This window comes from Pagrus major, chromosome 22 (assembly GCF_040436345.1).
Source record: "Pagrus major chromosome 22, Pma_NU_1.0".
Lineage (NCBI taxonomy): Eukaryota > Metazoa > Chordata > Actinopteri > Spariformes > Sparidae > Pagrus > Pagrus major.
In genome coordinates, this window is record NC_133236.1 from 21570429 (window position 1) to 21596156 (window position 25728).

General features: G+C 41.0%; 3 protein-coding genes across 3 annotated transcripts; 2 read left to right on the plus strand and 1 right to left on the minus strand.

Annotated features, from left to right (window-relative positions):
• The first annotated feature begins 202 nt into the window (after positions 1–202).
• On the plus strand, positions 203–3767 carry baalcb (BAALC binder of MAP3K1 and KLF4 b). The gene is made up of 3 exons (XM_073492904.1): positions 203–383; positions 2265–2464; positions 3119–3767. Exons 1-3 carry the CDS (start codon positions 203–205, stop codon positions 3281–3283), a joined length of 546 nt encoding a protein of 181 aa, XP_073349005.1. The 3' UTR covers positions 3284–3767.
• nme6 (NME/NM23 nucleoside diphosphate kinase 6) lies at positions 3767–7837 on the minus strand. The gene is made up of 6 exons (XM_073492903.1): positions 7642–7837; positions 7296–7391; positions 5651–5753; positions 5330–5369; positions 4713–4873; positions 3767–4352 (listed from the first exon to the last, which is right to left on the minus strand). The coding sequence occupies exons 2-6, from the start codon at positions 7386–7388 to the stop codon at positions 4201–4203; spliced, it is 549 nt and encodes a 182-aa protein (XP_073349004.1). The 5' UTR covers positions 7389–7391; positions 7642–7837; the 3' UTR covers positions 3767–4200.
• Positions 7838–20108: 12271 nt separating this feature from the next.
• Positions 20109–25214, plus strand: eif2b4 (eukaryotic translation initiation factor 2B, subunit 4 delta). The gene is made up of 13 exons (XM_073493368.1): positions 20109–20173; positions 20722–20759; positions 20853–21033; positions 21162–21371; positions 21456–21538; positions 22532–22623; positions 22723–22837; positions 23375–23451; positions 23627–23729; positions 23880–24007; positions 24244–24421; positions 24518–24698; positions 24865–25214. The coding sequence occupies exons 1-13, from the start codon at positions 20152–20154 to the stop codon at positions 25062–25064; spliced, it is 1608 nt and encodes a 535-aa protein (XP_073349469.1). The 5' UTR covers positions 20109–20151; the 3' UTR covers positions 25065–25214.
• The last annotated feature ends 514 nt before the right edge of the window (positions 25215–25728 follow it).

The window sequence follows — 25728 nt, forward strand, 5'->3', positions numbered from 1 at the left end:
TTATATATATCATTACACAGTGTGTTACGTAAAGTATGAAAGAAAAAAGAAGGAACTGGGTCAGCACAAATTCACTTCACCCATTCAATCTCACGGCTTCCAATGATCGGATTAAAATCCAGCAATAAATCTGTCTCTGGCTTCCTTTTCCCGTTCTGAAGAGACGTCCAGCTGGGAAGTGAAGTCTCCCTGAGGCAGAGCTATGGGCTGCGGGGGGAGCAGGACTGATGTTTTGGAACCTCGATACCTGGAGAGCTGGACCAAGGAGACGGAGTCGACGTGGCTGACCAGCACCGACACCGACATCCCCCTGTCGTCCATCCAGAGCATCGCCTCTGAGAGCTCTGAGGCAGGCTTCACGTCTGAGAAAACAATCAGCCCCGGTGAGAAGAATAAGTGACGGTTGAATGGATGGATGAATGAATACTTAATTGATCTCCTCTAACAGGAACAGGCTGTAATTTGACTGCCGAACAAATTAATTATACATGTGTGATTGTATAAATTAGCAGTTAATTAGATTCCCACCATGGAAGACAGTACATTTGCAATTCCAATCTTATTTTTTCCTCTTTTTACATTTCTATACCACATTTGTGGGTTTTTGCACCAAACAAACATTTTTAATTGCTACATTATTAGATTTATTTTTTTTTTTTGTCTAATATTGGCTTTTATTCAGTGCTTTGAGTCATGGCGCTATTAGTAATTTCACCGGATTTAGCAACGAGAGGTCCTTTCTTTACACTCCTGACATCAAAGTGAAGTGTGACGCCCATACAGTACGGCATGTGTCCGTCTATCTGCTTTCCCCTGCAGGAAAAAATCCTAGAGACACATTTTGCAGTCTGATTCAGCGAAGAATCCATTACGCGCAAGGAAAATTGAAGTGGAGATGAAAAACACAGCGGGTGCCCTTGGATTATGTGACATAAGGATGCTTGGAAGCCTTTTCTTCTTTTTCTTGTGTGCAGTTAGTCACTACACACAGTACAGCCCTGAAAACAGATGGATCTGACCATGCTTCTGCCGTCTTTTCCGCTGAATTGTAGGTGCGTTCTCTCTGAACCTAGGGGAGATGAAACAGGAAATGGGCTTAATAGGCTGCATCAAAAGACGCTGTGCTCAAACAGGTCTTGGCTCTCATGGCAACAGATACAGCTGCTGGCGAACGCAGACCCGAGGAGCCTTGATGTAATTGTGAAGACGAATCCAGCGAAGGTCGTCTCTGTAGAGATAAAACAGCTCCTGAACTGGCCCAGTGAATCGGCAGCTGGCACCGCAAAGATTGGATCAAACAGTAGCTCCACTGAAATGTAAAATACATGTAGAGCATTACTGTGCAGAATTTCCTTTAAAAAAAGTCTTTGTATTTGTGTTTTAGGGTCACGTCCACACACCGTTAATGTGTGTTGAACATCATTTAGTGCACTTAGCCCCACACTTGACGTACACACCACATCGCTTCAGAGTGTTTTCCATTATTCATCACACTTCACTGCTCCACGCTGCAGTCACAGTGGTTCAGTGGTGGCAGTAATGCACCTGTAAGCTATAATCTGTATTCTCTGACCTGTGACTAATGCTGCTTGATTTACAAATTACCCACTTGTGAGTCATAAATAGGGTGATAATAGTGATATTGGCAGGGCTGGAATACAACATTTCTGCGTTAACATGAAAGAAAAATACTCAGAGGAGCCATTGTAATGAATGAAAGCTGAAAGAACACATAAACAGGCCATTGTGTCCCAAAGCTGGAAGAGTGCATTGTGAATGTATGAATGATAATCATCCTGTCCCAGAAAGTGTTTATATTTTGAGGTCAGAACCATGACTTCTCTGCTCAGAAAGATCCAATAACATTCAATCAGCTTTTATTATTTACTGTTGGTCGAAAATATTGTACAGTTTGAGCTCAGAATGCACCGATATATCAGCCAAACATTGCTATAGGCCTGTACATAGACGTCAGTATCGGTCTGGAATTCCCCATGCATCCCTCATTTCAGCACTTAAATCAACTTTAAATTTAAGTTTTTAAATTATACAGATAATTTATGAAACTGTTAATCCAATACTGTCAAGATAATTACCATTGTGGGTAAATATCATTAGCTCCCTCACAGTGTCAGGGGCCTTTGATTTGTTTGACAATCAGTAGTTCACATACTCACAACATGGCCCGATACAAACTAGAAATACATGTTGAGGATTCAGCTTTCAGACTCCAGTGGTTTAGTTGCTCCATGTTTTTTTTCCAGTTCCAGACTTCTTTGAGGACGGCGTGCCCCTTCCCGCTCAGGCTTACCTGAAGGTGTGTTCGGCCATGTCTGAAGCCAGTCTGAACGACGTGAAGCCCAGCAGCCCCCCTGCAATTCTGGGCTCTCCACCCAAGGAGGCGGTGTTACCGTCGTCTGGCACTACAGTGCAGCGCAGGAGTGTTCTTCACACTGAAGAGATTGTAAGAGTCTCGCCTGGATATTTTTAAACACTCCCAGTCAATTTTTTAGAATAACGAAGCACCTCTTTCTTTTTCTTTTATTGAGTAAAAGTAATGAGTTGTGGAAGACTTATTTGGAGAATCAAGTCATCATCTTTGACCATTGTTTTCATCTCTTATGTCCTACTCGTGTTACATTTAGAGCTGAAATAACTAAGAGTTGATTGTCAGAAAAGTAGGTGACAGCTATTTTTGATAATCGAATAATTGTTCCAGTCAGTTTTCAAGCAAAAATCCCATTATTTGCTGGTTCCTGCTTCTCAAATGTGAGAATTTTTATACTTTTTGTTATACGTGACAGCAAGCTGTATATATTTGTGTGTGTGGAAACCTCAGCTTAAGCTGTGGGTATTAACGGGCGTTGTCATTGTCATAAGCACTATCATAAATTTGGTACTTGTCGCACACAACAGCTAAAGAATGATCCATGCTAGAACAGTATATTCTCGCCTTTGTCTATAGATGATCTAATAAGATTTTGGAGGACCTTACTAGATATATGTCCACATATATCCCCCTCTTGTATTGCCACAATCTGCATTCAAAACAAACTCCACGTCAGTATTGTATTTTTTTTTTATTTGTATTCATGTTAATATTTTTCATCATTATCAGACAAAATGGCAGGAAAATCGGATGTCGACCAAGCAGGTGACCATCACGGTGACGCAGAGCATCCATCAGGTGGACAAGAACGGGAAGGTGAAGAAGTCCCTCACCACCTACGAGGTCATGAAACCAGTGGAAAGCCTCAAACAGGTGACCGCACAGAACACCTGAGTGCAGGAGAGAAGCCAAAGAAAAATGGAGATAACTGTGACACTAGCGAACTTTTTGTTTATGTGGGAAAATGTTTGAGGTCTGACGGCTGACGGAAGCACAGGAAGGGCTCTGAGAATTTGAACAGTGTGATTTCGATTTCCATATTGAAAACATGGCTCATTTTCTTTAACCTAGAATGTGTTGTGTTTAACACTGTAAGATGTATTTCTATGGTGCCTGTTACAAGTATGTTTTACTATACTTTGACACATTGACTTGTAAAAGCTGTAGCCTGGTCAGAAAAAAACACAAAACATGACATTTTACAGTGCGTACAGTATCAGACCAAAAGAATTCAGTGGCAGCCGTTGAAAGGAAATCATAACTTGGCACACGTGAATCTTAAAAGCATTTTGTCCCAATTTTAGCTGCTTCTGATGATAAATATATGTAAAAGATATGATAGTATTATTACACATTATTGAATAAATTATGAATATTATATAGTTTTGGTATTTGACATTGAAACAAGACATGTAGTTGCTGCTGTACTACAATCCGTAAGGCTCAGGAAACTGATTGTGATGATTGCACTATTTACAGTGAAGCCTGAACAAAGGTTTGTGTGGACGATGTAATCAACTGTCTTACTACGTCGTGTTGTTTTGTAAAACAGCGCTAAATTTTCTTATCTAGTTGTTCGTGTTTTCTAATGACAATAAATTAAATAAAAACAATTATGGTCCTTGTTTTAAATTACTTCACATATGTGGAAATGCTCGAGGACACTCAGTTTTAATGGGATGAACATGTTGGCACTAAAAAAAACAGGCAACGTGCACTTTTCTGGGATCATCACACATTTGCATTTTTGAGCAATCGAACAGTTTCTACGAGGTCCCTGGGGATAAGTGACTGTAGCAGCAGTTCTGGGATCAGCTTTGCGTTGAAAGCGTGTGGATCAGTTTTTGATGGTCGTAGCGTATTTGTCCTGATCTGAACGAAGGCTCTTCCTTCTCCATCCACTCCTCCACGCAGAAGTCTGGGAAGAAGAAACTGATTTCTCTTTGTGCCGACTCAACAGAATCTGGTGTGGATAGAGATTAAAAATATGACAATCTTAAACATTTACAGTACTCACTAAGAATAAATCTTTGAGCTTGGTTGAAATGGTCAAATGAAGTACAGGGTGTCTAAATTCATGGTTTTGTATAAAGTCAATGCCTTGTTCGCTCATTTTTACATTTTTAAAGTTTACTCGATAGTGGGAGGTATGAATTATCATCATTCACAGGCTTATAGTTATATAATGGCTATTTTTCTTTCTATAAAACATAGTGCAATACATCATGCAGTTGCCTACAGGAAGCAGTTTTCTATGCCAGGGTCACCACTTTTTTTTGTTCCACTCCACATATAATCACATCACATTCGGCATACTACCGACCTGAGCCGTGAGTCGTGTTTCGTGTGTCTGTGAGTCCAAACTGGCCCCTGATGGAAGCAGGCGAGGTGTACCGGGCTCTGAACACTTTGGTCGGTCCCATCAGTTCTCTCCAGTGACGTATGGCGTCCTCTCTGGCTAAAATGTACGCTCGCATCGGACCGCTGTGGGAGAAGAATTCAACAACAGAACCATTTAAGCATATTCTGGTCTGTGTGGCTCTTACAGACATTTTAACACTGGATGCTTTTTGTAACACTGACAGCATTGAGAGAAGGGCTGCCGTGAGATGACAATTTGATTACAAGCAACTTTTGCAATTCCGCGGGGGCATGTGGAGCTATTGTGAGGAGGCTGCATGGTGACTTTCAGACAATTGCTCCAGGGATGCTATGCTAAACATGGCTGATATCTGAAACTCCTGCTGTGATGTTTTCAGGGCGAGATTTAATGGTGAGCATGAAATAGGAGCACTTTCATCTGTCAGCCAGGTGGGGTATGTGGTGTGGAAATCTCTCCGTTATTGCATTTTATTTATATCAGACAGGAAACCACAGGGATCCACATTCATCACAGCTTCAGTCACTGTTTGGGAAATATACACTTGTGTGGAGGATTACCTTGACATGAATTCAACAAGTCTTTGGTAGAAGAATCGCCCTGTGAAGAACAACAGAAGCAAGTCAAACAGATATTTTTAAACAATTTTAACTTTAAAATATTTTAAACACTGTTCTTCAATGTCTGACTCAGGCAGAATATTTATCATTGTAACAAGTCGTGGATGCTCTAGCAAGAAGGGGAGAAGTGAATCACTTGTTTCAAACTGACACACGACAGCTGAAATAGGCTGCTTACTCATTTGTTCGGTGAGATAGAGTCACTAGAGCAGACCTTTGTTCAGTGAAATAAATGAGTTCAGAGATGAGTTGAGTTCACACCTGAATGCTCGGCGTAAAACCTCTCAGAGTCCTGTCTCCTCCACGCGAGATCTTTGCATCTGACGATCACAAAGTTGTCATCCAGGATTCTCTGGTGAAGAGCCTGAGAGAAAGAAAGATAATGTTTTTACCGTGTGCCATACAGTAGCTGATGATCATCCATAAACTTGATGTAAATACTGTGTTTGGATCAAAACTGCTAGAAGGAAAAAGGAGAGCATTTCTATATTTTTTAACAATGATATCATCTACCAGTTTTAGACCTGCCATAAGGATGACACAGCCAATATTCTGATATGAAAGGTCATTCTCCTGCTCTCTGTTAAATTCGCAGCCGACATAAACTGGTCTGATTTATGTGGCTTTAAATTGATGGAATATTTCATGATTATCATGACTTTGAGGCCCTGGGGCTTGTAAATCTATCGAGACAGTTAATGGAAATGATTTTTTACTGTTTAATAAAGTGAGAGGAGAGAAGGTCAATCAACGTTATGATTTTATTTGACAGTAAATGAACAGAAGGATAAAGAACCTTGGTTTAGTGATCAAATGTTTCATTTATTCATCAATATCAATCTTATAGCATGACTAAATTGGGGGCATAATGTGGAATATAATGGACAACAAATTAACCATGTAGACTTGCCTGTACCTGCAATTTATTATCCTGACAGTTAACCTTGTTTATATTGTTGGCATTGTGTATATTTTGGATATCTATATTTTCTCCCTGCACATTTTTATATTTCATATTTGCACTCTGTCCTACTTTGTACTGCAACTGCTGCACGACAATACATATCAATTGGGAATATTTGAAAGGCAGTAATGATACACCAGTACCAGTTGCACTTTCTTTATCTCTCTTCTCTCAGACAGCAAGTTGAAAATATTTTAAAGGACTGATCTAAAGTGTGATATTTATGTTTACTCATTTTGCTGTTCTCTGTTCTAGCCTAGACAAGTCATACCTTGCTATCATGTTACAGCCTTGTTATATTTATCTTTTAATAAAATTCTAAAATGTTGAATCAATTTTGCCCTGTGGTATTAAAAATGTTTTTCCTTTTCAAGGTATTGTATAGAAGTAAGACGTCTTGAAAACACTTAATTCTGAGTCTTAAATGAGGCACACAGAATCACAACTTATTATTGTTCACCCTGTATTTCAGTGTGTAAAGTCAATTTGTGTAGTTCTCTGTTAAATTTTGTTCAAATCCAGTCAAAGTAAGAGTATATTGAGTCAAAAATAATCAGACAATATGGGTATTATTTCTATTTAGTGAACTGTTGTTGGTGGTGTTTGAGTATATTTATCTGTTTAGCGGAAATAAAAAGGTTATTACATAGTATTGAAAGATCATCCGTGTGTGTGTGTGTCATCTTATTTTGAGAAGGGGGGAGTCAGTGTTCACCTCCCTACAATGCACAGAGGTCTGAAGGGTGGAAATGTAATCCTGTCATGCAGAAAGGTCAAAATACTGAACTACTTCTCTACAGTTACAATGGCATGACAGTCACAGCGCTTGACGGTGAAAGACACTATTTAAACTGTTGAGGTGGTGTACCTGAGTACCCCTGGAGACAGTCTAATAGAAGTAAGGAAGTAAAGGATAACAGACAGTGAGGTGGTTGAGCTCACCTCCAACATCACAGGATGAGCTACAGCATCTGGTTTGATGACCGCCAGGGTGAGCTGCAGCACTTTGGACAGCCTGCGAGCTGTCAGCAACATCTTCTGCAGAAAAGACACAAATGTAAGGCTCATCATGTAGTGCATCACATGTGGAGCACCTACAGTTAGCAGCGGATATGTAAGTTAAGCTAACAAACTGCTGATAGACGGCTTTAGCTAATTAGTTTCTCATGAAACCTAAACAAATATATACATTTAGTGTTAACAACATAAGCCGAAAAGGTCCACCCTTTGGTACGGAACCAGCTAAAGCTCGTACATATTTCTAAAATTATTATTTACCGATACAAACCTCTGTTGTGATTAGTTTCCTAAATACTGGTCAGTTTGAAGAGGACACAGCAGCAACGGGCGCCGCCATGTTGTCTCGTGTTCAGTCTTCACTGTCTACAACTAAAAGTTATTTTTATTTGGGTTTACGTGACTGAATACTGTGATATTAACGACAACTTAAACGTTAATGTGCGAATATTCGCTAAATGACTCCAAGCGCCAGTCAGTCCGTTCGTAAATACTGTCCCCAGAAACGGAAACGGCACATTGTGTTCCCACTTGTGAGTGCGACACCAAATAAAAAGTCATAACAGACAATTAGCTGTGTTTCACAGCTCAGTTAATATTTATAAAGGTTGAAAAATATTTATTAACGTCAGATATAGTTGACCACGTGACTTACAGTAGTTATTTTAACTTGAGAGCAGCTGTGATAGGAAGAAGCTGTTTCTGTAGAGCAGGCAACTATGTTTGTTGTGGTTGAATCAGATGTTCAGGTGATGTAAATGCTCATATTGTGTAATAAACTGTACCAGTAAAATTGTGATATTTGGTGCAGCGAGCTCAAATCCTTTAAAAGATACTCTCTTTATAATCGAATAACGATGAGTGTTTCTGGTTCCCTGCTCCACAGGGAACAGGTAACTAGAAAGCAGCACTATTGGTGTCAAATGGGATTCAGGGCCTTGCACAAGGGCACTACAGCAAAGTAGATTCTCTCTATATGAGTGCTTGAATTTCAACCCTCAAGTTAAACGACAATGTCAGTCCCTGCACTTACCTGCTGCCCATCTTTGTCACCTCACAGTTCACATAAAAGAAGCTCAAATAAGAAAAAGTCTTCATTGTTCTTTATATTTACTATCCACGTTAAATAAACGAAAAAATTAATAACTTAGTATGCATTATTCCATCTGTTACCATGCCTTCGTCACAAACAAGATACCCAATGTGTCAAATAGATATCTATCTATTTATCACTTAGCTAGTCTTAAAAAGGGTAAACGCAGTGTGAGTTTAAGGTAGAAATAAAATACTTCAGCCAATAAAACTTTCTCAAATGTTGAAATAACCATAATATGTGCTTCGGCTCCTGAACTATGAAACTTGAAAAAGGTGATTGAATTGTTCTTTTCTTACATCCTCTATTAATATCAATTACATTACAATTTTTTTTAAAAATCAGTGTTTTTAGACTGTCACATTGGGGTTTTAAAATTAAACTCCTCAGAGCTTTGGAGCTGCACGGTATGAAACAAACTGGGTGTCACATCTTTAAAACACAGAACGGTAAGGTTTACATGATGGTGGTTCCTTATAGAATAGATGCTCTCCGGTAGCTGACGCGACAGCTACAAGCAGAGACGAGATTTCTGTCTGTGGAATCTCATCAATGTAGGAGATCAGACGTACAGTATGAGTTACAAACACGGAGCACATTCCAGCCATGCAAAATGGCCACACCCTTGAAAAGAGGAGGTTGTGTGCCTGTGTGTGTGTGTGAGGTTTGACATTCACAGAAAGAGGGGGAGAGAGAGAGAGAGAGAATAGGAGGGAAGAAAGGGGGGATGGATGTCCCACATAGGTTTCTCCCACCTGCCCATGTCATGTGACTTGGGGTGACACCACAGCTGTTACCACCCATGAGGGGGATGGAGAGGACGAGAGGAGGTGTTGGGTGGGTGAGGGGTTGGATGGAGCAAATTTCTGAGGACATAGCATAAAAGTACCTACAGTATATGCAAACCTTGTATTATCTATCATACAATTATTATCAGTTGTGGAAGTACTCAGATTTACTTCAGTAAAAGTATCAATACCACAATGTAAAAATACTCCATTACAGGTAAAAGTCCGGCAGTCAAAATCAAGTAAAAACAGTCAAGTATTAACAGCTAAATGTACTTAAAATATTTAATATTTAAATAAGTCTTGTAGAAAATAGGCCCTTGAGACTTACAGTACATATTAACACTGATGCATCAATGTGTAAATAGCTTTTTAGCATCATTTGTTGTAATTGTAGGGTTATTTTATTTAATTTTACTGCGACTTTATATCCATTTAAGTAGTTTGGTCCAGTGGTTGCCAACGTAAAGGTCAAGCTCCTTTTAAAGGGTCACATGAGATGATTAACACAAGAGGAAAGAAGATCAAACATCTGTTTTCTTTTTTTTTTTACTTTAATCATCGATTTTGAACAGTTAACTTTAGAGGGTAAATGTCCCAACTCATACGCAGGTGAAACCACCGATTTAATCTACAATGAGTTTTATTTTATAAGCTTTTTTTTTTTTTTTTTTAAGCTACTCACGAGTAAATGTTGTGGATGTTTGATGTACAGTACTCCAGTAACAGAGGTCAGCAAATGGTTGATTATGACCACAGTCACTCACTGACAGCCCATAATCTTCTCTGAACCCGCAGAGTTGAACTACGACATGCGGGATGGAGATAATAACAAGAACATTGAATCACAAGATATAAGCGAGCCCAGATTATATCGTGTCATCGTAGAAAGGATTCTGACTTCAGAGCAAAATAGAACAAGTAACAACCTGTTACTGTTTGTGTCGTTTTAGAGATGTTTTTAAAGTTCTGGGCCTTTTTTTCCCTCAGCAAAGAACCAACAGATGTGACTGTCCAGACCTATCCAAGGCCTTATTGCAGAGTTAACAGTAAATAGAGAGGACGAAACGGAAAGAGAGGAAGAAGGAGAACACCGCTGTTACTAAAGCCCTAAAAGGTGGGGCACCTTAACACCTTTAACCCCAAGAATACCAGGGAGCTCAAAAAATGTTAAAGGGTAGGCCTCAAATATCATGACACACACATGCTTAAATTCTGTTTCCCAATATTGAGAAAAAGCATATTTTGTCATACCCTTGTGATGATGTTGTTCAAAAGGTTTTGGTGTCATCTGCCCAATTTTGAGACATTTTTCACTGAGATCTGAGGTGGAAATCCTTTAAATGTTACCAAAATATCAACAAAACCCTGACAAAGCACCCCAGAGCCATGATAATATTGTATTTTACCATTTTATGGAAAGACAGCAACCCAGATAACAATATTCCTAATATTTAATAATGCACCAGGATAAAATCAAATTAATCTGAGACATGGTTTCTGCAAAATTTTGGAAATTTTGGAATGCAAAACGATCTTTACCTCCTTCATCCCTGAGGAGCTGATGGCGGTCTCTTCGTTCAGGCACCGATATTTCAACGGGGACTTAACTTTTTCATATTCAGGAGCTCAAAATTCATTACTTTCTTTAACGCCTTCTGTCTCTTCTGATGATGCAAGTACCTCTGTCGAAGAACAAGGGAGCAAACATTTTCAGTGTATTTTGGAGCTCAGACAGACTGTAGATGACGTGTTGTTTTAACAGGCTCAACAGGTTTCAGGATGGACCACAGGCAGAACAGAGACCAGCGTTGTTCACCGCTGACTCCTGCTTTAAACATCCTCAGCTGGACGGCTGATTCAGCTGATCCCCCCCCTCCCGCTCCCTGCCCACCATAAACCCCAACTCTGTTTCATCTCGGCGTCACTGGTGCTGCTGCTGCTGCCTCTCCTGCAGTTGTCATTGCCTTTTGGTGGCGAGTCAGGCAGCTGACTGACAACCCCCACAGGCACTTTGGGTGTCCGCATTCATTCATCCACCAGGAGCCACAGTAAAGGTGAAAATATGTTCCATATAGCAGCAGGGAGAACAGTTTCATGATGGATATATGTAAGAGAAGAGAGTGATGCTATAAGAGGCTAATGGCTACTGGTTCTATAGGTTTTCTACGTCATACATGGCATTTTTACTTGCACTAAGTGAGAATGCATACAATTTACATTTTTCTTGTGAGGTTTTCTGAAAGCACGATTTAACTGGGGGAAATCAGTGTTCAACGGACACTTCCAATTAATTGCAAGCACCACTGAAAAAACAGAACAGAAATCTTTGTTGTCGACTCCTGTGGAAATTCCTCTTTGGCTTCAAAAGCAAACACATGGTGTAATAAAAATATATAACTAAACAAAAGGACATGACAAAGACAAACACAGACACACATACACTTAAGAACTTCCCTCTGCCATGGGTTAAAATACACAAGATAAAAAATGATTTTTAAAAAAGTGGGCCAGTAATAGTAAATGGTCAGATATATTCTCATATATGATCTTATCCAGTTTACCAGACGGACGCTTCATTACCTTGGAAATGATTTTTTTTTATTGCTTGTATGCATCTTTATATGGATGCATCCATATTATGCTACATTATCAGTGTACAGTTAATTTAATTTATATACAGAAATATGTTTTTATGTACAAATGTACGTGTCGATTAATTGGTTAAAAAAATATAAGGTATTATTCCTGTAAAGATGTCTGTTTTAATGACTGTGGACTTGTAATGATTACATCTTTGTATTGTTGCCCTTGTAGTTATTATCTTCATACTGATATGGACTATCTGAAATACGGTTAAACTGACAGGTACATTTATACACGGGTTTGTGTACACTGTAAGTTAGATTCTGTCCTTGCTGCATTTGTTTTCACTGAAACTAGTCAAATATTGTGTCTATGTGTATCATGTTAATACTGTAGTGATAAAATCAACGAGAGTTCAGGGCCTTAAAAATAAACAAGTCACAACAGGGCTCTTAACAACCACAACTCACATTTTTTTCCCTAATTTGTGAGAAAACGACACAGTCTGGTTCGACCTGTATGCTCTGGTGCGCACCAATCCCCCACACTGCAGCTCACCTGTCACCAGGTCAACCAGGGGCCACCTGACCATTACAACAGGGCCGTTTAAAGTGGAGACACGCGCCCTGGCGTCACACCTAGAACCCTTTTATGTCCTAATTGTTTGATTGGTGAGAAAAGTCAGGGACGTGTTTCCTCTCATGACACCTTTTGGGGCTTTAGTAACAGACCAGAGCCTCATTAGGGTGCCAAATTTCAAGAAAATCTTATGGCTTCCAACCAGTGGTCAAAATAAGTTTATTCTACGTTATCTTATGAGTTTTTTGGGGTAAGGAGAAGTTTTTACATTGTTTCAAGGTGAAACAACAATTCTTCATTATGAGACCTTCGCTGTATCATTAGAATAAGTAGTTTTTCCAGTGCTTCCTTCTCAGACCTATTGACCTTGAAGCATCCGTCAAAATCCTCCCGACCCCTCTGTGAATCACAGGAGTGAGTTGCCTTCACCTCTCCATCACCTGTTCTCTCTTTTAGCCTAAATGCCACTGACCTTCGACCTTTCTGCTCCATTGCCTCCACCACACGGGACCAGGCTCCCTGCAACAGCTGTGTCAACCTCAGGCCTGGCAACTGGTGTGCCCAGGGAAGGACAGAGTTTGAGTGGCATTAATGTCAGACCACGTCATGAGTCAGCAACATGGCACCGGATCGAGGAGTTCACTTTGACACGTTGGTTTCTCGTCGAAGCATTCTTATCCTTTACCAGTTTCTTGATATTTTCTGATTTCTTTGCTTTACGTGCTGCTTATTTTTGCTCTTTGCTTCAAATCTATAGTATCTCTCTCGCATTTTTTTATTTTTATTCCTCGTTTAAACACTTTCAGACTATATTTGTGAACATAAACCCGCCTTGTAGCATCTCAAAACATACTGATATTACAGGTGAAAATCTACAAAAAACATCAAATCAAACAGGAGGTGTTTCATAAAAGTCAGTTGATATGTAATGTAACTCGCCACCTCCTGCAGAGAGTTTCCTCCAAAACACAGGCGGTTAATCTGTGAGGTTGTCCCATCCTGTGCATGTGCAGGACCTGGTCTGGTGTCAGCTGCCAGTTTATTTATACCAATAGAAATCCATGCTATCCACCGGAGAAGAAACTGCTCTGAGGTTAGTCTCCCTAACTCCTACCTGCTGTCCCGAGGGAAATTATTTCCTCCTGCCAAGAAGAGTGTGTTGTGACCTCCCCAGAAGCAGTGGGACATTGGCAACGGGGTGGATGGGTATGACAGAGGGGAACAAAGTGATTAGCAAACGGGGGCCCCGGTATGTGAACACGGGTTAAAAATAACCTCACTGACCCAATTTGTAGATAACATGCAACACAACTGCTGAGCTCCTGCGCTGTCTTCTTTCTTTAGCTTAATTGTTCTTTTCAAAGAGAGACTCGATGAACTTGTGAAGGAGTGAAATCTGTCCTTTCGTGGGATTCATTGGATCTATAAATGATCACCAGACTGATGATTAGAAAGGAAATAAATAAAACATAAGAGGGGTTGACAGATGAAAAGCAAATCACAGAGTAAGATGAGCCCTTTTGCGTGATTCATGACACACGATGAAAGAGAAGCTGATGATTCGCTGAGTTCGTTGAGCCGGTACTATGCGACGGTGGTCAGCTGCCCCGTTAAGAGGAACACCAGGATTATGATTTGTGTCTTAACCATTGTGTCCGGTGCGAGGGGCCAAGAATCCACTCAAACAACAAAAGTTATCTGATATTCCGAGTGGCCAGATATATCTGCCAAGGCCTTGGCGCATAGCTGACATTAGTGGAAATGTTGCATTTGTGATACACCCTGGCTCGGGGCCATGGGAAATATCGAACAACTGTCCAATTTAGACAACATCCTGTGGCGGAGAAAAAACGGGAGCTACAAAGATGCGGTGGGGTGGCTATTTGTGGACGGCGAGTGCCTCGAAAATAGCGAGACTATTGGGTTTCAATATAAGCCCCCCTCTCTGAGCTCGAGCTTTCTGTGAATGAGGCCCGGGTTCCTATCACACCCAACCCCGCCGCTGATTTTAGAACACAGGTGTTGACCTTAGTGGAGCGGCTTGTGCTTGCAGCAGAGGAAAATGAACCCCCGAGCTCGAGCCTCTACAGTATTGGTCGCTCTGTGGTCACACAGATGCCTGAAAACTGTCATATAAGGGTCTGCAGATTCTATATGATCACTTAGAGGAGAATGACAGCAAGAATAATGATGGTTGGTTCACATTGGCTGATGAGAAATTGTTTAATGCAAAAACTGAAAACATTACATCTGTTTAAGTACAGTAAGCACATTTTATGAAGTATACTTGTCTAATTTATAGTCAGAAATATCTCATTACACTTAACATAAGACACCCAGAAAGTAGTGTTTCAGTGAGATAAATGGGATGTTTCTACTATTAACTATTTTTACTTGGTCCATTGGCAATTTTTTTTTAACATGTTACAAGCAAGAAACACATTGCTTTTTTTGTTTTTATATTTATTTTTGAAGTGACATTTTTGTGTATTAGTGACATAACACACTGCAAAAGAAGGAAAGCTAAACCACCTGAAACAAACACTTAATTTGAGGAGAAAGTAACTTCCGACAAGTGAAATTATCGAGATGATTTCACTTGACAAGAAATCTTGAAATAAGACGGTTCAGTCTAGAAACACACAGGCTCTCCTAAGTGTACAAAGGTTTGACATGAGTTCAAAATGCTGTTTTTTACATCAGATTTCTCAAGATCAGACTTTTAATCAGACAATTAAATTTTATTTTTATTCTTAATCTAAGCACACTTTTTACAATTTACACCAAGGAACAAGAAAAAAAGGGAAAACACTGAATATAAGTGTCCCTGAGTGCTGTTACTAGAGACAAGTTCTATTTTTTAATTGAAAGAAAAGGATGTGGAGCTTGTTGGACTGCTAAGTTGCTCAGTTTTTTTCTGACATTTTCACGAGCCATTCAAGAATATACCATGAATTAAAAGATAGAGATAGGAACTGTTTACGTTCCCCATGACACAAAATTAAAAAAATGCACCAGAGAATTATTTCCTGGGTGTGTACACGTCTGTGTATTTGTGTTCATAGCTGAAATAACTGCAGGCCGATCGTATGTATGTTTGTGATGCATGAAGGAGGTACAAACTCCCTTTTCGTTATGTTGTATACTGACAAATAAATCACCTTACACCTTGAAATAACTTTTTAAACAAGTTAATTGACCGAATCTCTAAAAGACTTTAGATCTTGGCGAGCACACAACTTTTTGCAGTGCATTATCAGCTGATAGTTGTGAACAACTTTCCCACCGATCTATCTTATGTTACATTAAGTGTTGTCTTCTGTGTCGTAGCGGCAGGATGGTCACCTTGTGGCCTCTGGAGAATTTATTGCTGAGTTTTTACGGTGCAACAAGAAGGAGATCCATATAACTTATTCACACTCCTCACATATCATTGACTGTGCTTCACTAACAGAGGGGTTACATCACGGTTTATCAAAGGATTCACCACATTTGGTCGGCTGTGTTTCTTCCTCACAAAAGGCGATCATCTCAATTCATCATGTCATCACGTAAAAATGGCTTTTGTCAGAGGCTGCTGAGCGCTTTGACAACAGCGAGCGTCACTTTTTCCTAGGCTGTAAACGATACAATGAAACTAAAGTGAAGCTCAGGATGAAACTCAACCTTGGCTTCAGCTGTGACTCCTGCTGGAACTGCTGTTCTGACTGTACCCCCAAACCCAATAAAACACGCCCATCGTGCAGTTGCTTCCTTGTTTCTCTGTATCCCTCTCTTTCTCCCGTTTTTTTTTTTTTTCCTCCAAAAAGGAGCCATTGACATTCGGTGTAAAATAGAGGCAGGGTGGGGCGTGGGGGCTGAACAGAGGAACGGCAGGGGTGTAGGGTGTCTCGAGCCCAGTGTGAACAGCTGAGAGGTGTGATTTCACAGGCTGGCTCCCCCCTGTCAGGGCCCTGATTGGGCCGGACAGGAGGCGCAGGAGAGGCCCGGGCTTCTAAAGGACACCAACAGGTGGGAGGCCGCTTTGGAGGGGGGCGCTCCTGGCGGGATAGAAAAGGCCGATCTGCAAGGCCTGTTGTGGGCACAATCCACCGGGCCAGATACGGAGGAGGATGGTCGACCGCAGGATAGCTGAGGCGAAGAGAGGATGAAGTTCTCAGGGAGCTGAGGGCGAGTTTGAGATGAGTTTTGGCTTTTAATGGGTGGAAAAGGGGGCAGCTTTAGGGACAAGAATAAGGTTGGTGTGAAGGCTGTTTTGTCATTTCTACAAGGTTTTCTCTTTTGTAGGTTAATGTAAAAGGTTAATATTTGGCCTTTAGAGTGACAAGCTCTTCTGTTGAGGCACAGATCTTCTAGATTTAGATGTTGCAGCACCATGTGAGTCAAATCAGGTGTCAAACCAGTTGTTAAATGTTTTCTGTAAGTTTTACGATAGACACAGAGCCCGACACCTCTGTCAGGTGAGGGTGGGAGGCCGAGGTGCGATACAGGAAAGAACCAGGAAATTCTCCTTGCAAGGCTTTCTCATGGCCATTTGGCTCTGAGCTAGATGACACAGCAGCGGGTAGATCTATCAAGGAGGTCACCAGTAGGCAGTGTAGGAGACGCCGGCTGAATCCAGCATGGCCTGAAGCTCGACTCCAGCTGCTCACCACAAGAAATCTACAGAGGTGACGCAGCAGAATTCATTTAAGGTGAGTAAAACACATTCTGAAATGCTTTCAAGATTAATTTTGTTTTCATTTAACATTCATTTTCTGTTCTTAAAAGAGATTTTTACACAGCTGCTTGGGTTAGAATGACTTGGCATGGCTTATGAAAGAGCACAGATTGTGACCTTTGTGTGCTGGAAGTCAGAATTTGCCTCGCCCTCCACAGTTATTTGAGTTCAGCATCACCACATTGGCATGACCCATCAAAGAGCTGCACGGGCTGCTATTTAACAGCGTTAATCCTCAATGTTCTGGTAACTTTGAGAGGCGCAAGCACTTTTTCTTTCAGTGATGAGACGTCCTAATTTTTCTGCTTGTGTTAGAGGACAAGAGTAGGAAAATGAGCCTAATAAATAGCAAAAATTAAACATGAGTTTTCCTTCTCCGTCAGCCCAACATTTAAATTTCTGTGGCGCAGATGATCGAAGCCGCCATCACGTGTCCTCCTATTGCCCGCTCTGTCACAGTTAACCATTGTTAAGCCGGGTTGTTCCTGCTCCTCTGCCTATGAAAGGGTGCTTTGTGCCAGAGGAGCGTTGAATCCAGTTGTTGCCCCTTGTGAGGACATGCTTCCTTATATCCCCATATTAATACACCACTTATGGAATGTAAGGAAGTGTGTGGTTTCAAGGGGACTCGAGCAGCGACCACACTGGGAAAACGTTACTGATTTTACTGTTCATTCAACAGAACAATTGTCTGAGTGTCTTTGTTTTATGAGATAGGAGGGGGGTGTCAGGGTTCATGAGCATGTGTGTATTTGTGTGTGTGTGTGTGTGGCAGGACAACAGGTGAAGGGCCCGTTCCCTCTCCTTCAGCTCAGGCACGTGTGCAGTTAGCATTACTCCCAGGGATCTGCTGATCGGGTCTCAGGGACTTCTTGAAAAATTCCTGCCCTGCCCCAACGGCTGACAGTCAAGGAGGATTGACGGACCACAGCTGTCACCCATTATAGCAACGGCAGGACTCTCAAAAAGGGAAGAGGGGAGGGAGGGCAGGGATGTGGAGCTGTCACCGAGGGTGAAGGTCCGCTCCTGTAGGCTGGATTTGGAAGGAAATAGGGCGATGTCACCGGCTGTCAGGGTTCCCAAACCTCTAAATAGGAATGATCTGCTCGGTAACATGTTGTAACTATGCATGATGTGTCAGTTAGTGATGATCGTTTTCTCTCTCTGTTCCATCAGGTAAGACTGAAGAGGACATGACGGCCCAAAGAAGTCCACCTTCTAGTTCCTCTCTCATTTCCTTCTTTTTCTATGTCCCTGTAACCCTGTAACCTTCGTTCCCTCCCCCCTCTCCTCCTCGCTGTATGCCCCCCACCCCCACCCCGCTGCCCTCTCTCTCGCTGTGGCTCTTGCAGCTGAAGCAACACGCCTTGCTGTGGCTGGTCAAACGGAACCAAGTCAGGTGTTTCTGTGAGGTTTGGTCCCCTTCAACCAGCTACTGCGTCGTGAATTCAGTCAGCCAGCAGACACCGGCGTGGAATCAAAGACACAGTGGCGTTGTGGTGTATGCTGCATACTTAAGAGGCGGTAGTCTGTTTATAATGATAGATCATTTCTATACTTAAGTGTCTTGCTGTTGGTTGTTCCCTGTATGGCAATGGATGTTAATAAAAGATTGATGACAACATGCAGTGGTGAATTAAAATTTCTTCTAATATGACAAATTCATAGTCATATTCCCTAAACAAGCCCATGTTTTTTTTTAACATGCATCCAAGTATTACTCTAATAACTGTATAACGAGTAGTATTTATGGAAGATGATTAGATTGTGATGACTTTTGTCCACCCTTAAACAGATGTAGTTTAGTCTTTGCCAGTGTATTTAAAAGGGCAGCAGAACATTTGCCTATTTTTCTGTCAAAAATGAACTAAAATAAAATCTTAAATAGATATAAATTAACTGTATTTAGTTATAAATGTTAGGTCTGACTAATGCAGAGAGGTTAGCCATTTATAGCAGTACGTGAAGCCTTTTTTCAGATATATACTGTACCTCATGAATGTGATAAAAAAAATGTTAATTACTTTGGCTATCAATATCAACCCACATGCATAGACAACACACACAATCTGGAATCTCCTGACAGATGATTCATCATCTACCTATTTGTTTGTTTGTTTCTTTAATTGACATCAGAGTAACAAGATCTCTTGGCCCATCCCTGGTCAAATGACTGCACATACTGTATCGGCCCAGAATCTGACAGTGTACCCTGAATCTAGGTCAGGAGGAGTCAGAGCATTATAATGTACCACCCAAACAAGACAGTCTGGAGGTGTTCATGTAAAGAAACCTGTCCTGTTACTATTGAAGCACAAATTTCACATCCATTTCTGTCATCTGCCGACACTCATTCACTCATTATGTGGTGATTTGCTAAAAAAAAAAGAGTAAGCTCAAAATGGTCCTTATAACAGTGAATTTATGGCTGCATACGTAACATGGACACTTAGTAACACAGAAAAACTGACCAATGCAGGACTAAGGGGGGAATCAGGGGAATTATAATGATCTAAAATGATCATGATAGGCCTACTGTAGATTATTTAGGTTAATAAAAGTAACCTCTACCCATAATGTGATGTTAAATTAATTAAAACTGTGTAGAAAGCTGTACACACCTAGATGTGATAAAGCAGAAATCCTCTGCAGATAGTAGTAAATATCAAATAGATATATAAATAAAACTGACCTTGGTGTGCAGAAAGCTGTTCTGAAAGTGCGTCACATGGTGTCCAGCCAGGCTGAGGTGTAATATTCAACATAAGCTTCATAACTAATAACTGTAACAACATAATTCACATCAGAAACATATTGAAGGCTAATTAATTAAGAGGTATGGCTGTTGTCGACAGCGGCCTGGAGCACAGCCACAGCCAGCTCACTACCCTCTCCTAAATCAAGCGCTTGGAACAGAGGCGGGAGCGGCGCTGCGCTCTGCCACCAGGGGGCGATGTGCATTTTCCGGGGCGGTAGTTTGTGCAGCAGCAGAGGAAGTGAAGCAGCATCGTAAACATGGCTGACGCCGGAGAGACAGGTGAGTTCGGGAGTGTGTAACAGCTGGACTTTACTACTGTCTCCTGGTATTTTCATCACTTCCCCTGTGTGTGTAGCTACAAAACATCTTCCGCTTATAATTCCCGTTTTGTGGTCTTTGGGTTCGGCTCGTAGCAAAGTTAATTTCCTAATGCTAGTGCTGCTAACGTTAGCATTTCAGACGAGTCAACGGCACCGTAGCGCTAGACAGAGTAGTTAAACGGGAGGCATCGCGATGTTATTGCATCAGCTTTTTTAGTGGTCTTTTATAAAACAAAAACGACTTACTGTGCCTACTTTAAAGTGTCTGTGCCGTGCAGATGGTGGTAGCCAACCAGTCCTGTGACTGGTGTCGTTAGCATGATGCAAACCTATCAAGTTCAGTGACATACTGTATTGACAGCTAACAGCGTCACCAAAACTGGAGGACCGATTGTTAAATAGTGGCTGGTTCTGTCATTACTGCCCATTATAAATATATATAGATAAAAAACAGAAGTATGAGTTCAGCTGATGGAATCATACAATCATCTATTGGTTATTTTACAGAAGGACCTGAAAGCAAAGATGGCATTGATCGAGCAAAGGTTTGTATTTTCTTGAATTTTGTCACAGTCTGATTCAAGGCTTGTATGGTGATGTTTTCATTGACCCCAGTTCTTGACATATGCACGTAATAGCAAGAAGGTAAAGAGCTGACCAAAGAGGAGAAGCAAAGGCTGAGAAAAGAGAAGAAACAGCAGAAGAAGAGCAAAGAGAAAAAAGATGACAAGGCTTCACGGGACAGCGAGAAGGAAAAGAAGTCTGTCAGTGCAGCTTCTCCAGCTCCCCAGCCCCCAACACAACCCACAGCACAGAAAGGTGCATATTATATAGATTATAGATATTAATTTCTCACTTGTCAGACCAATAGCTAGAGGCTGACAGAAAAGTTCTGTCCAAACGCGATCCACGACTGTAATTAATTAAGTCTGTCGTATCTCCCTCAGCTCCTTCAGCAGTACCTGCTCCAGTTCCTGTGCCTGCCTCAGAAACTCCTGCCACGGCAGACAAGCCAGCTAAGAGTAAAGCAGAGCTAAAAGCTGAGAGGAGAGCTCGGCAAGAGGCTGAGAGGGCCTCCAAAACGGGCAAGAAGGGGGATATGGGGCCTCAAGCTGCTCCGGGCAAACCTAAAGCACCGCCTAGTGAGCTCCAGCCAGGTACTGTAATATCCTGGAGGTCATGACAGTCTGAAATTATACATTATATAGAGAAAGTCACACTTTTCATTTATGCATTTTCAGTGGTGAAGAGGCTTCCAGAACATGTCCAGGTGGACAACCCGGAAGTTTTAAAGAAACTGGCAAAGAAATTGGAAAGACAACAGGTAAAGCTACTTTTGTGTATCTTCAATCTTCAATCATGATAGCATGCTTTGTCTGATTTAGGACAGCTTGCCTTGACATAATGGGCTGCCAGTGAAATGTTGTGAGCATGCCATGTGTCAGGATTTTGGGGTAAATCATGAGCACAATAACCATGGATTCATTGTATTCTTATCCATCTAAAAAACAATCTAAAATTAATAAGGAATTGCCTGAATCTTGGTTGTTTTGATCAGACACTTGTTACAAATACCTTACAAAATGTGTTTAAATACAGTATTTCATACTTTTTCACTACTAAGTGTTTAATGTTTGGCTATTTACAACAAGTACAGATCTCAGAATAATTTTAAAATACAGTGTATGTTAATCATGTTCTGTCTTTCACCCCAACCGCATGTGATTGTACCTAACGTTTCTTTCAGACACCAGAATACAATGCTGCTACAAAGGTCAAGGTCTGGCTTTCGTAAACGTGTGCCATTGACATTTGTCCAGTGTTGTTCTGTTTGCTAACCTTTATTGTTATTGTACTCCAACGCCACTCATTAAATGAAAAGTTAAGGGTGCAACCTGTCTGGTCCATTGAGATAGAGGTGGGATGTGTTGGTTTGAGAAGTTGGTCACTTGTTTATTGTTTCTTGTTGTTGTTTATGTTTTGAACACTGAGCTGTTTGCTGTGCAGGACCATGGTTGCACTCCACACTGCTGTGGTTGTGTTTGGAGAGTATTCACAACAAAATCATACATGGTCAGAGTTAGGTTTTTGTTTAAACATGTTGTGAATTTTATATGAGAGCAGCTATTCATTAGTAGTATAGGACATGGTGGTGATTTTTATTTTTCCTTTCAATCGATTGAATTTCACTTACAAACGTAGCTGTATATTGAGTTATGCTGAGGCTGTGCTGTGACTGTTAACCTCATGATCTCAATATGAACCTTTTGAATTACTGGTGACTGATGGCAGTGGATTCTAATCTGCTTTATTTCAGATCCCACTCCGGTCAGATTACGGCTACAAAGTCAGCCTGTTTTCTCATCTCCACCAGTACAGTCGCAAAGCCCCTCTAACACAGCAACTCGGGTAAACTGACAATATAGCATATCTGTCTGAGAAGAGACCGATTTGTGTAAATTACCTTTAAGCTCACTGATTGTTATGGACTGTTTTTGTCTGTTGCAGCATTCCCTCCACAGTGATTCATCCCGCTATTGTTCGACTGGGTCTCCAGTATTCACAGGGTATTGTGGCAGGATCCAACGCCCGCTCTGTCGCCCTGCTGCATGCCTTCAAACAGGTACAGAGCACAGATTCTATTTAGTCCAAGTGCTTTACACCAACCCAGTAACAAAAAAGCAAGGTTTGTTTTGTTTCTGTTTGCACATTTAATGTGCAAGATGTTTAAAGATATTGGTCACACACACTGCAACGCTTTAAATGTGGTTGTTATGTTGCTGTTTCTAGAAAAAAATGTGTTGGCTTTTGTGTTTTGCGTATTCTGTAAACTAAAGCTCAATTAAGACCCTACACTATAATCCTCATTTCAACCGTTCATTCTTTACAGTATATTTTGCCCCCTTTATCCCCCTAATTATTATTATTCCAGCTCTTCATACTCCTTCAGTTGCTTTTTCATATGCCAGCCTTGCTGTGCAGCTCCCAGCCATACAGTCCAGCTTTCAGCTTTTCAAGCCCCAGGCTGTCCATCGAGTAATGCAGTTTTGCATCATCTTTTCTGTAACCAGCAATCAGTTCTGTAATGTGTCATTGCATTTAAAAACATTTTTTGACAGACTTAAAGAAACAAACTTAAATCTATAATTTTTCTCCTCAGGTAATAAGGGACTATACTACACCTCCAAATGAGGAGCTATCTAGAGACTTGGTCAACAAGCTGAAACCTTACATCAGGTACAAAAAGTGTTCCAATTTTAGTCATGTGTCATTACTAGTTAATCTTTACTGAGTGCTAGAATTTAGAAAGGACTGTTGTCCTATTTTGCCACGCTATACATTTGATTAATTAGCTGCTTAATTTTACAGTTGAACACATAAAATGATTCCTTTTGTCTGATTCTTCTTGCAGTTTTTTGAATCAATGTCGCCCTCTGTCGGCCAGCATGGGTAATGCCATCAAATACATCAAGAAAGAGATTTCCAATATCCCCAGTCAATGCAAAGAAGAAGAGGTTATTGTCACACTTGTTTTTCTCATAAATTAACCAGAGGTCATATAAGATCAACATATTCTATTGATATAATAGACAGAAAGTTGCTGGTTTTCAGTTTCCATATCTTCTCCCCTCATGTATTCACTGTTTCTTGTTCTCTCTGTTTAGGCAAAGAGCAAACTACTCAACTGCATCGAGTGCTACATTAATGAGAAGATTGTCCTTGCTGCTAAAGCTATTGCCAAGTACTCCATAGAAAAGATCAGTGATGGAGATGTCATCCTAGTTTACGGATGGTGAGCCACTTACAGTTGACACACAAGGAAAAAAATGATCCAGCTGTTGAATAAGCAGTTTCCTAGAAAAGAAACATTGCTTAATGTTATTGCTTAAAGTGTGACACTTACAGTATGCATCCAGGCCTAAAATCTTATTCTCAAACCACTCAACACTTTCTCTTCCCTTTTTCTTGTCTCTTAAACGCCCGTCTTCCTTCCACATTTTCCTCTACCACACTATCTTTAATTGTCAGCTCGTCGCTGGTCAACCACATCCTGTGCGAGGCCTTCGAGAAAAACAGGAAGTTCCGTGTGATCGTGGTGGACAGCAGGCCTCGACTGGAGGGTCGGGAGGCCCTGAGGCGCCTGGTCCAGAGGGGCATCAGCTGCACCTACGTCCTTATCTCGGCTGTCTCCTACATCCTTCCAGAAGTAACAACACATTATCGACACATTGAAGCCTCAGTAGTATGTCTTTACTTTTTTGTGTGGATATGTCATATAACGCCTTGAACTTGGACCTTGTAGGTATCGAAGGTGTTCCTTGGTGCTCACGCTCTGCTGGCCAACGGGTACGTCATGTCTCGTGTGGGGACATCACAGATAGCTCTGGTGGCCAAAGCCTTTAACGTGCCTGTACTGGTGTGTTGTGAGACCTACAAGTTTTGTGAGAGGGTGCAGACGGATTCCTTCGTGTCCAATGAACTAGGTACGGAAAAAATAGCCGCTAGTTGGAATTGTTTCATTTTTACATAAATGTCAGTATGTTTATTTTTAGTGACTTGATATTTCATTCTGTCGCAACAAATGTTGCTTTTGCTCTATCCTACCTCTGCTTTAATTTCATAAAATTCATCTTCATCTGTCCTTTCCAGATGATCCCGATGACCTCATTGTGACCCGCGCAGGGACGACACAGCTAGAGCACTGGCAGGAAGTGCCCTCACTTGGCCTGCTTAACCTGGTGTACGACGTGACACCGCCTGATTTCGTGGACCTAGTCATCACAGATCTGGGAATGATCCCGTGCACGTCGGTCCCTGTGGTGCTGCGAGTGAAAAACGTGGACCAGTGAATGACCTCATGCTCACATCAGCCTGAGCTCAGAGGCGGTTTCTCTGTCGTGATGGGGGAGTTTGTGTGCTCGAATGCATGCACACAACACAAAATATCGTGCTTTTAGCATGCAATAAATATATATCTGAAATGGCATACGCTTTTTAAACTGAGTCCATGTGTGTGTTTTTATGTTAGGGCTGGATAATTACAGAGATTTGAGGACGGTGGTTCTGTCGTTTTTTATTATTGAGTTATAGGCAACATGTTTTAATAAATCCATGTTAGGATCTGTTTCTTAACAGTACAACATCTAATTGCCAGCATTTAGAGCAGAACAATTCCACTGTGGTTCACAACACGCTCCCATCGTCGACCACAGCATGCAATTTGAAACTAGCCAGAATCGGTTCCCTAATTACAGTCAGAGCTGCAGTATCTCAAGAGGATTTTTATGGCTAGCATCAATTCTTCAGACTAGTTTTTAATGACCTGATCAGTTTAACAGGATAAAGAAGAGTAAGACATTAACCAGGTAATAAAACTTTTTTTGGCAAAGGTACTCATATCATTTATTGTTATGTCCACAAAGTCACGCACACTCATGCCTTGAATTTAATATTGGCAGATATTTTAGTTTTTAACACCAAGGGGAAAACAAAACTTGGAAGAAGCAACATTTT

Bases quoted from the DNA above. Each gene is read 5' to 3' on its own strand.
- baalcb (XM_073492904.1), top strand. From the start codon at position 203: ATGGGCTGCGGGGGGAGCAGGACTGATGTTTTGGAACCTCGATACCTG. The intron at 384-2,264 runs GTGAGAAGAATA...TTTTTTTTCCAG, and splicing joins TGAGAAAACAATCAGCCCCG to TTCCAGACTTCTTTGAGGAC. The intron at 2,465-3,118 runs GTAAGAGTCTCG...CATCATTATCAG, and splicing joins TTCTTCACACTGAAGAGATT to ACAAAATGGCAGGAAAATCG.
- eif2b4 (XM_073493368.1), top strand. From the start codon at position 20,152: ATGGCTGACGCCGGAGAGACAG. The intron at 20,760-20,852 runs GTTTGTATTTTC...TGCACGTAATAG, and splicing joins ATGGCATTGATCGAGCAAAG to CAAGAAGGTAAAGAGCTGAC. The intron at 21,539-22,531 runs GTAAAGCTACTT...GCTTTATTTCAG, and splicing joins AGAAATTGGAAAGACAACAG to ATCCCACTCCGGTCAGATTA.
- nme6 (XM_073492903.1), bottom strand. From the start codon at position 7,388: ATGTTGCTGACAGCTCGCAGGCTGTCCAAAGTGCTGCAGCTCACCCTG. The intron at 5,754-7,295 runs GTGAGCTCAACC...TCTTTCTCTCAG, and splicing joins CTCATCCTGTGATGTTGGAG to GCTCTTCACCAGAGAATCCT. The intron at 5,370-5,650 runs GTGTGAACTCAA...TGTTCTTCACAG, and splicing joins GTTTTACGCCGAGCATTCAG to GGCGATTCTTCTACCAAAGA.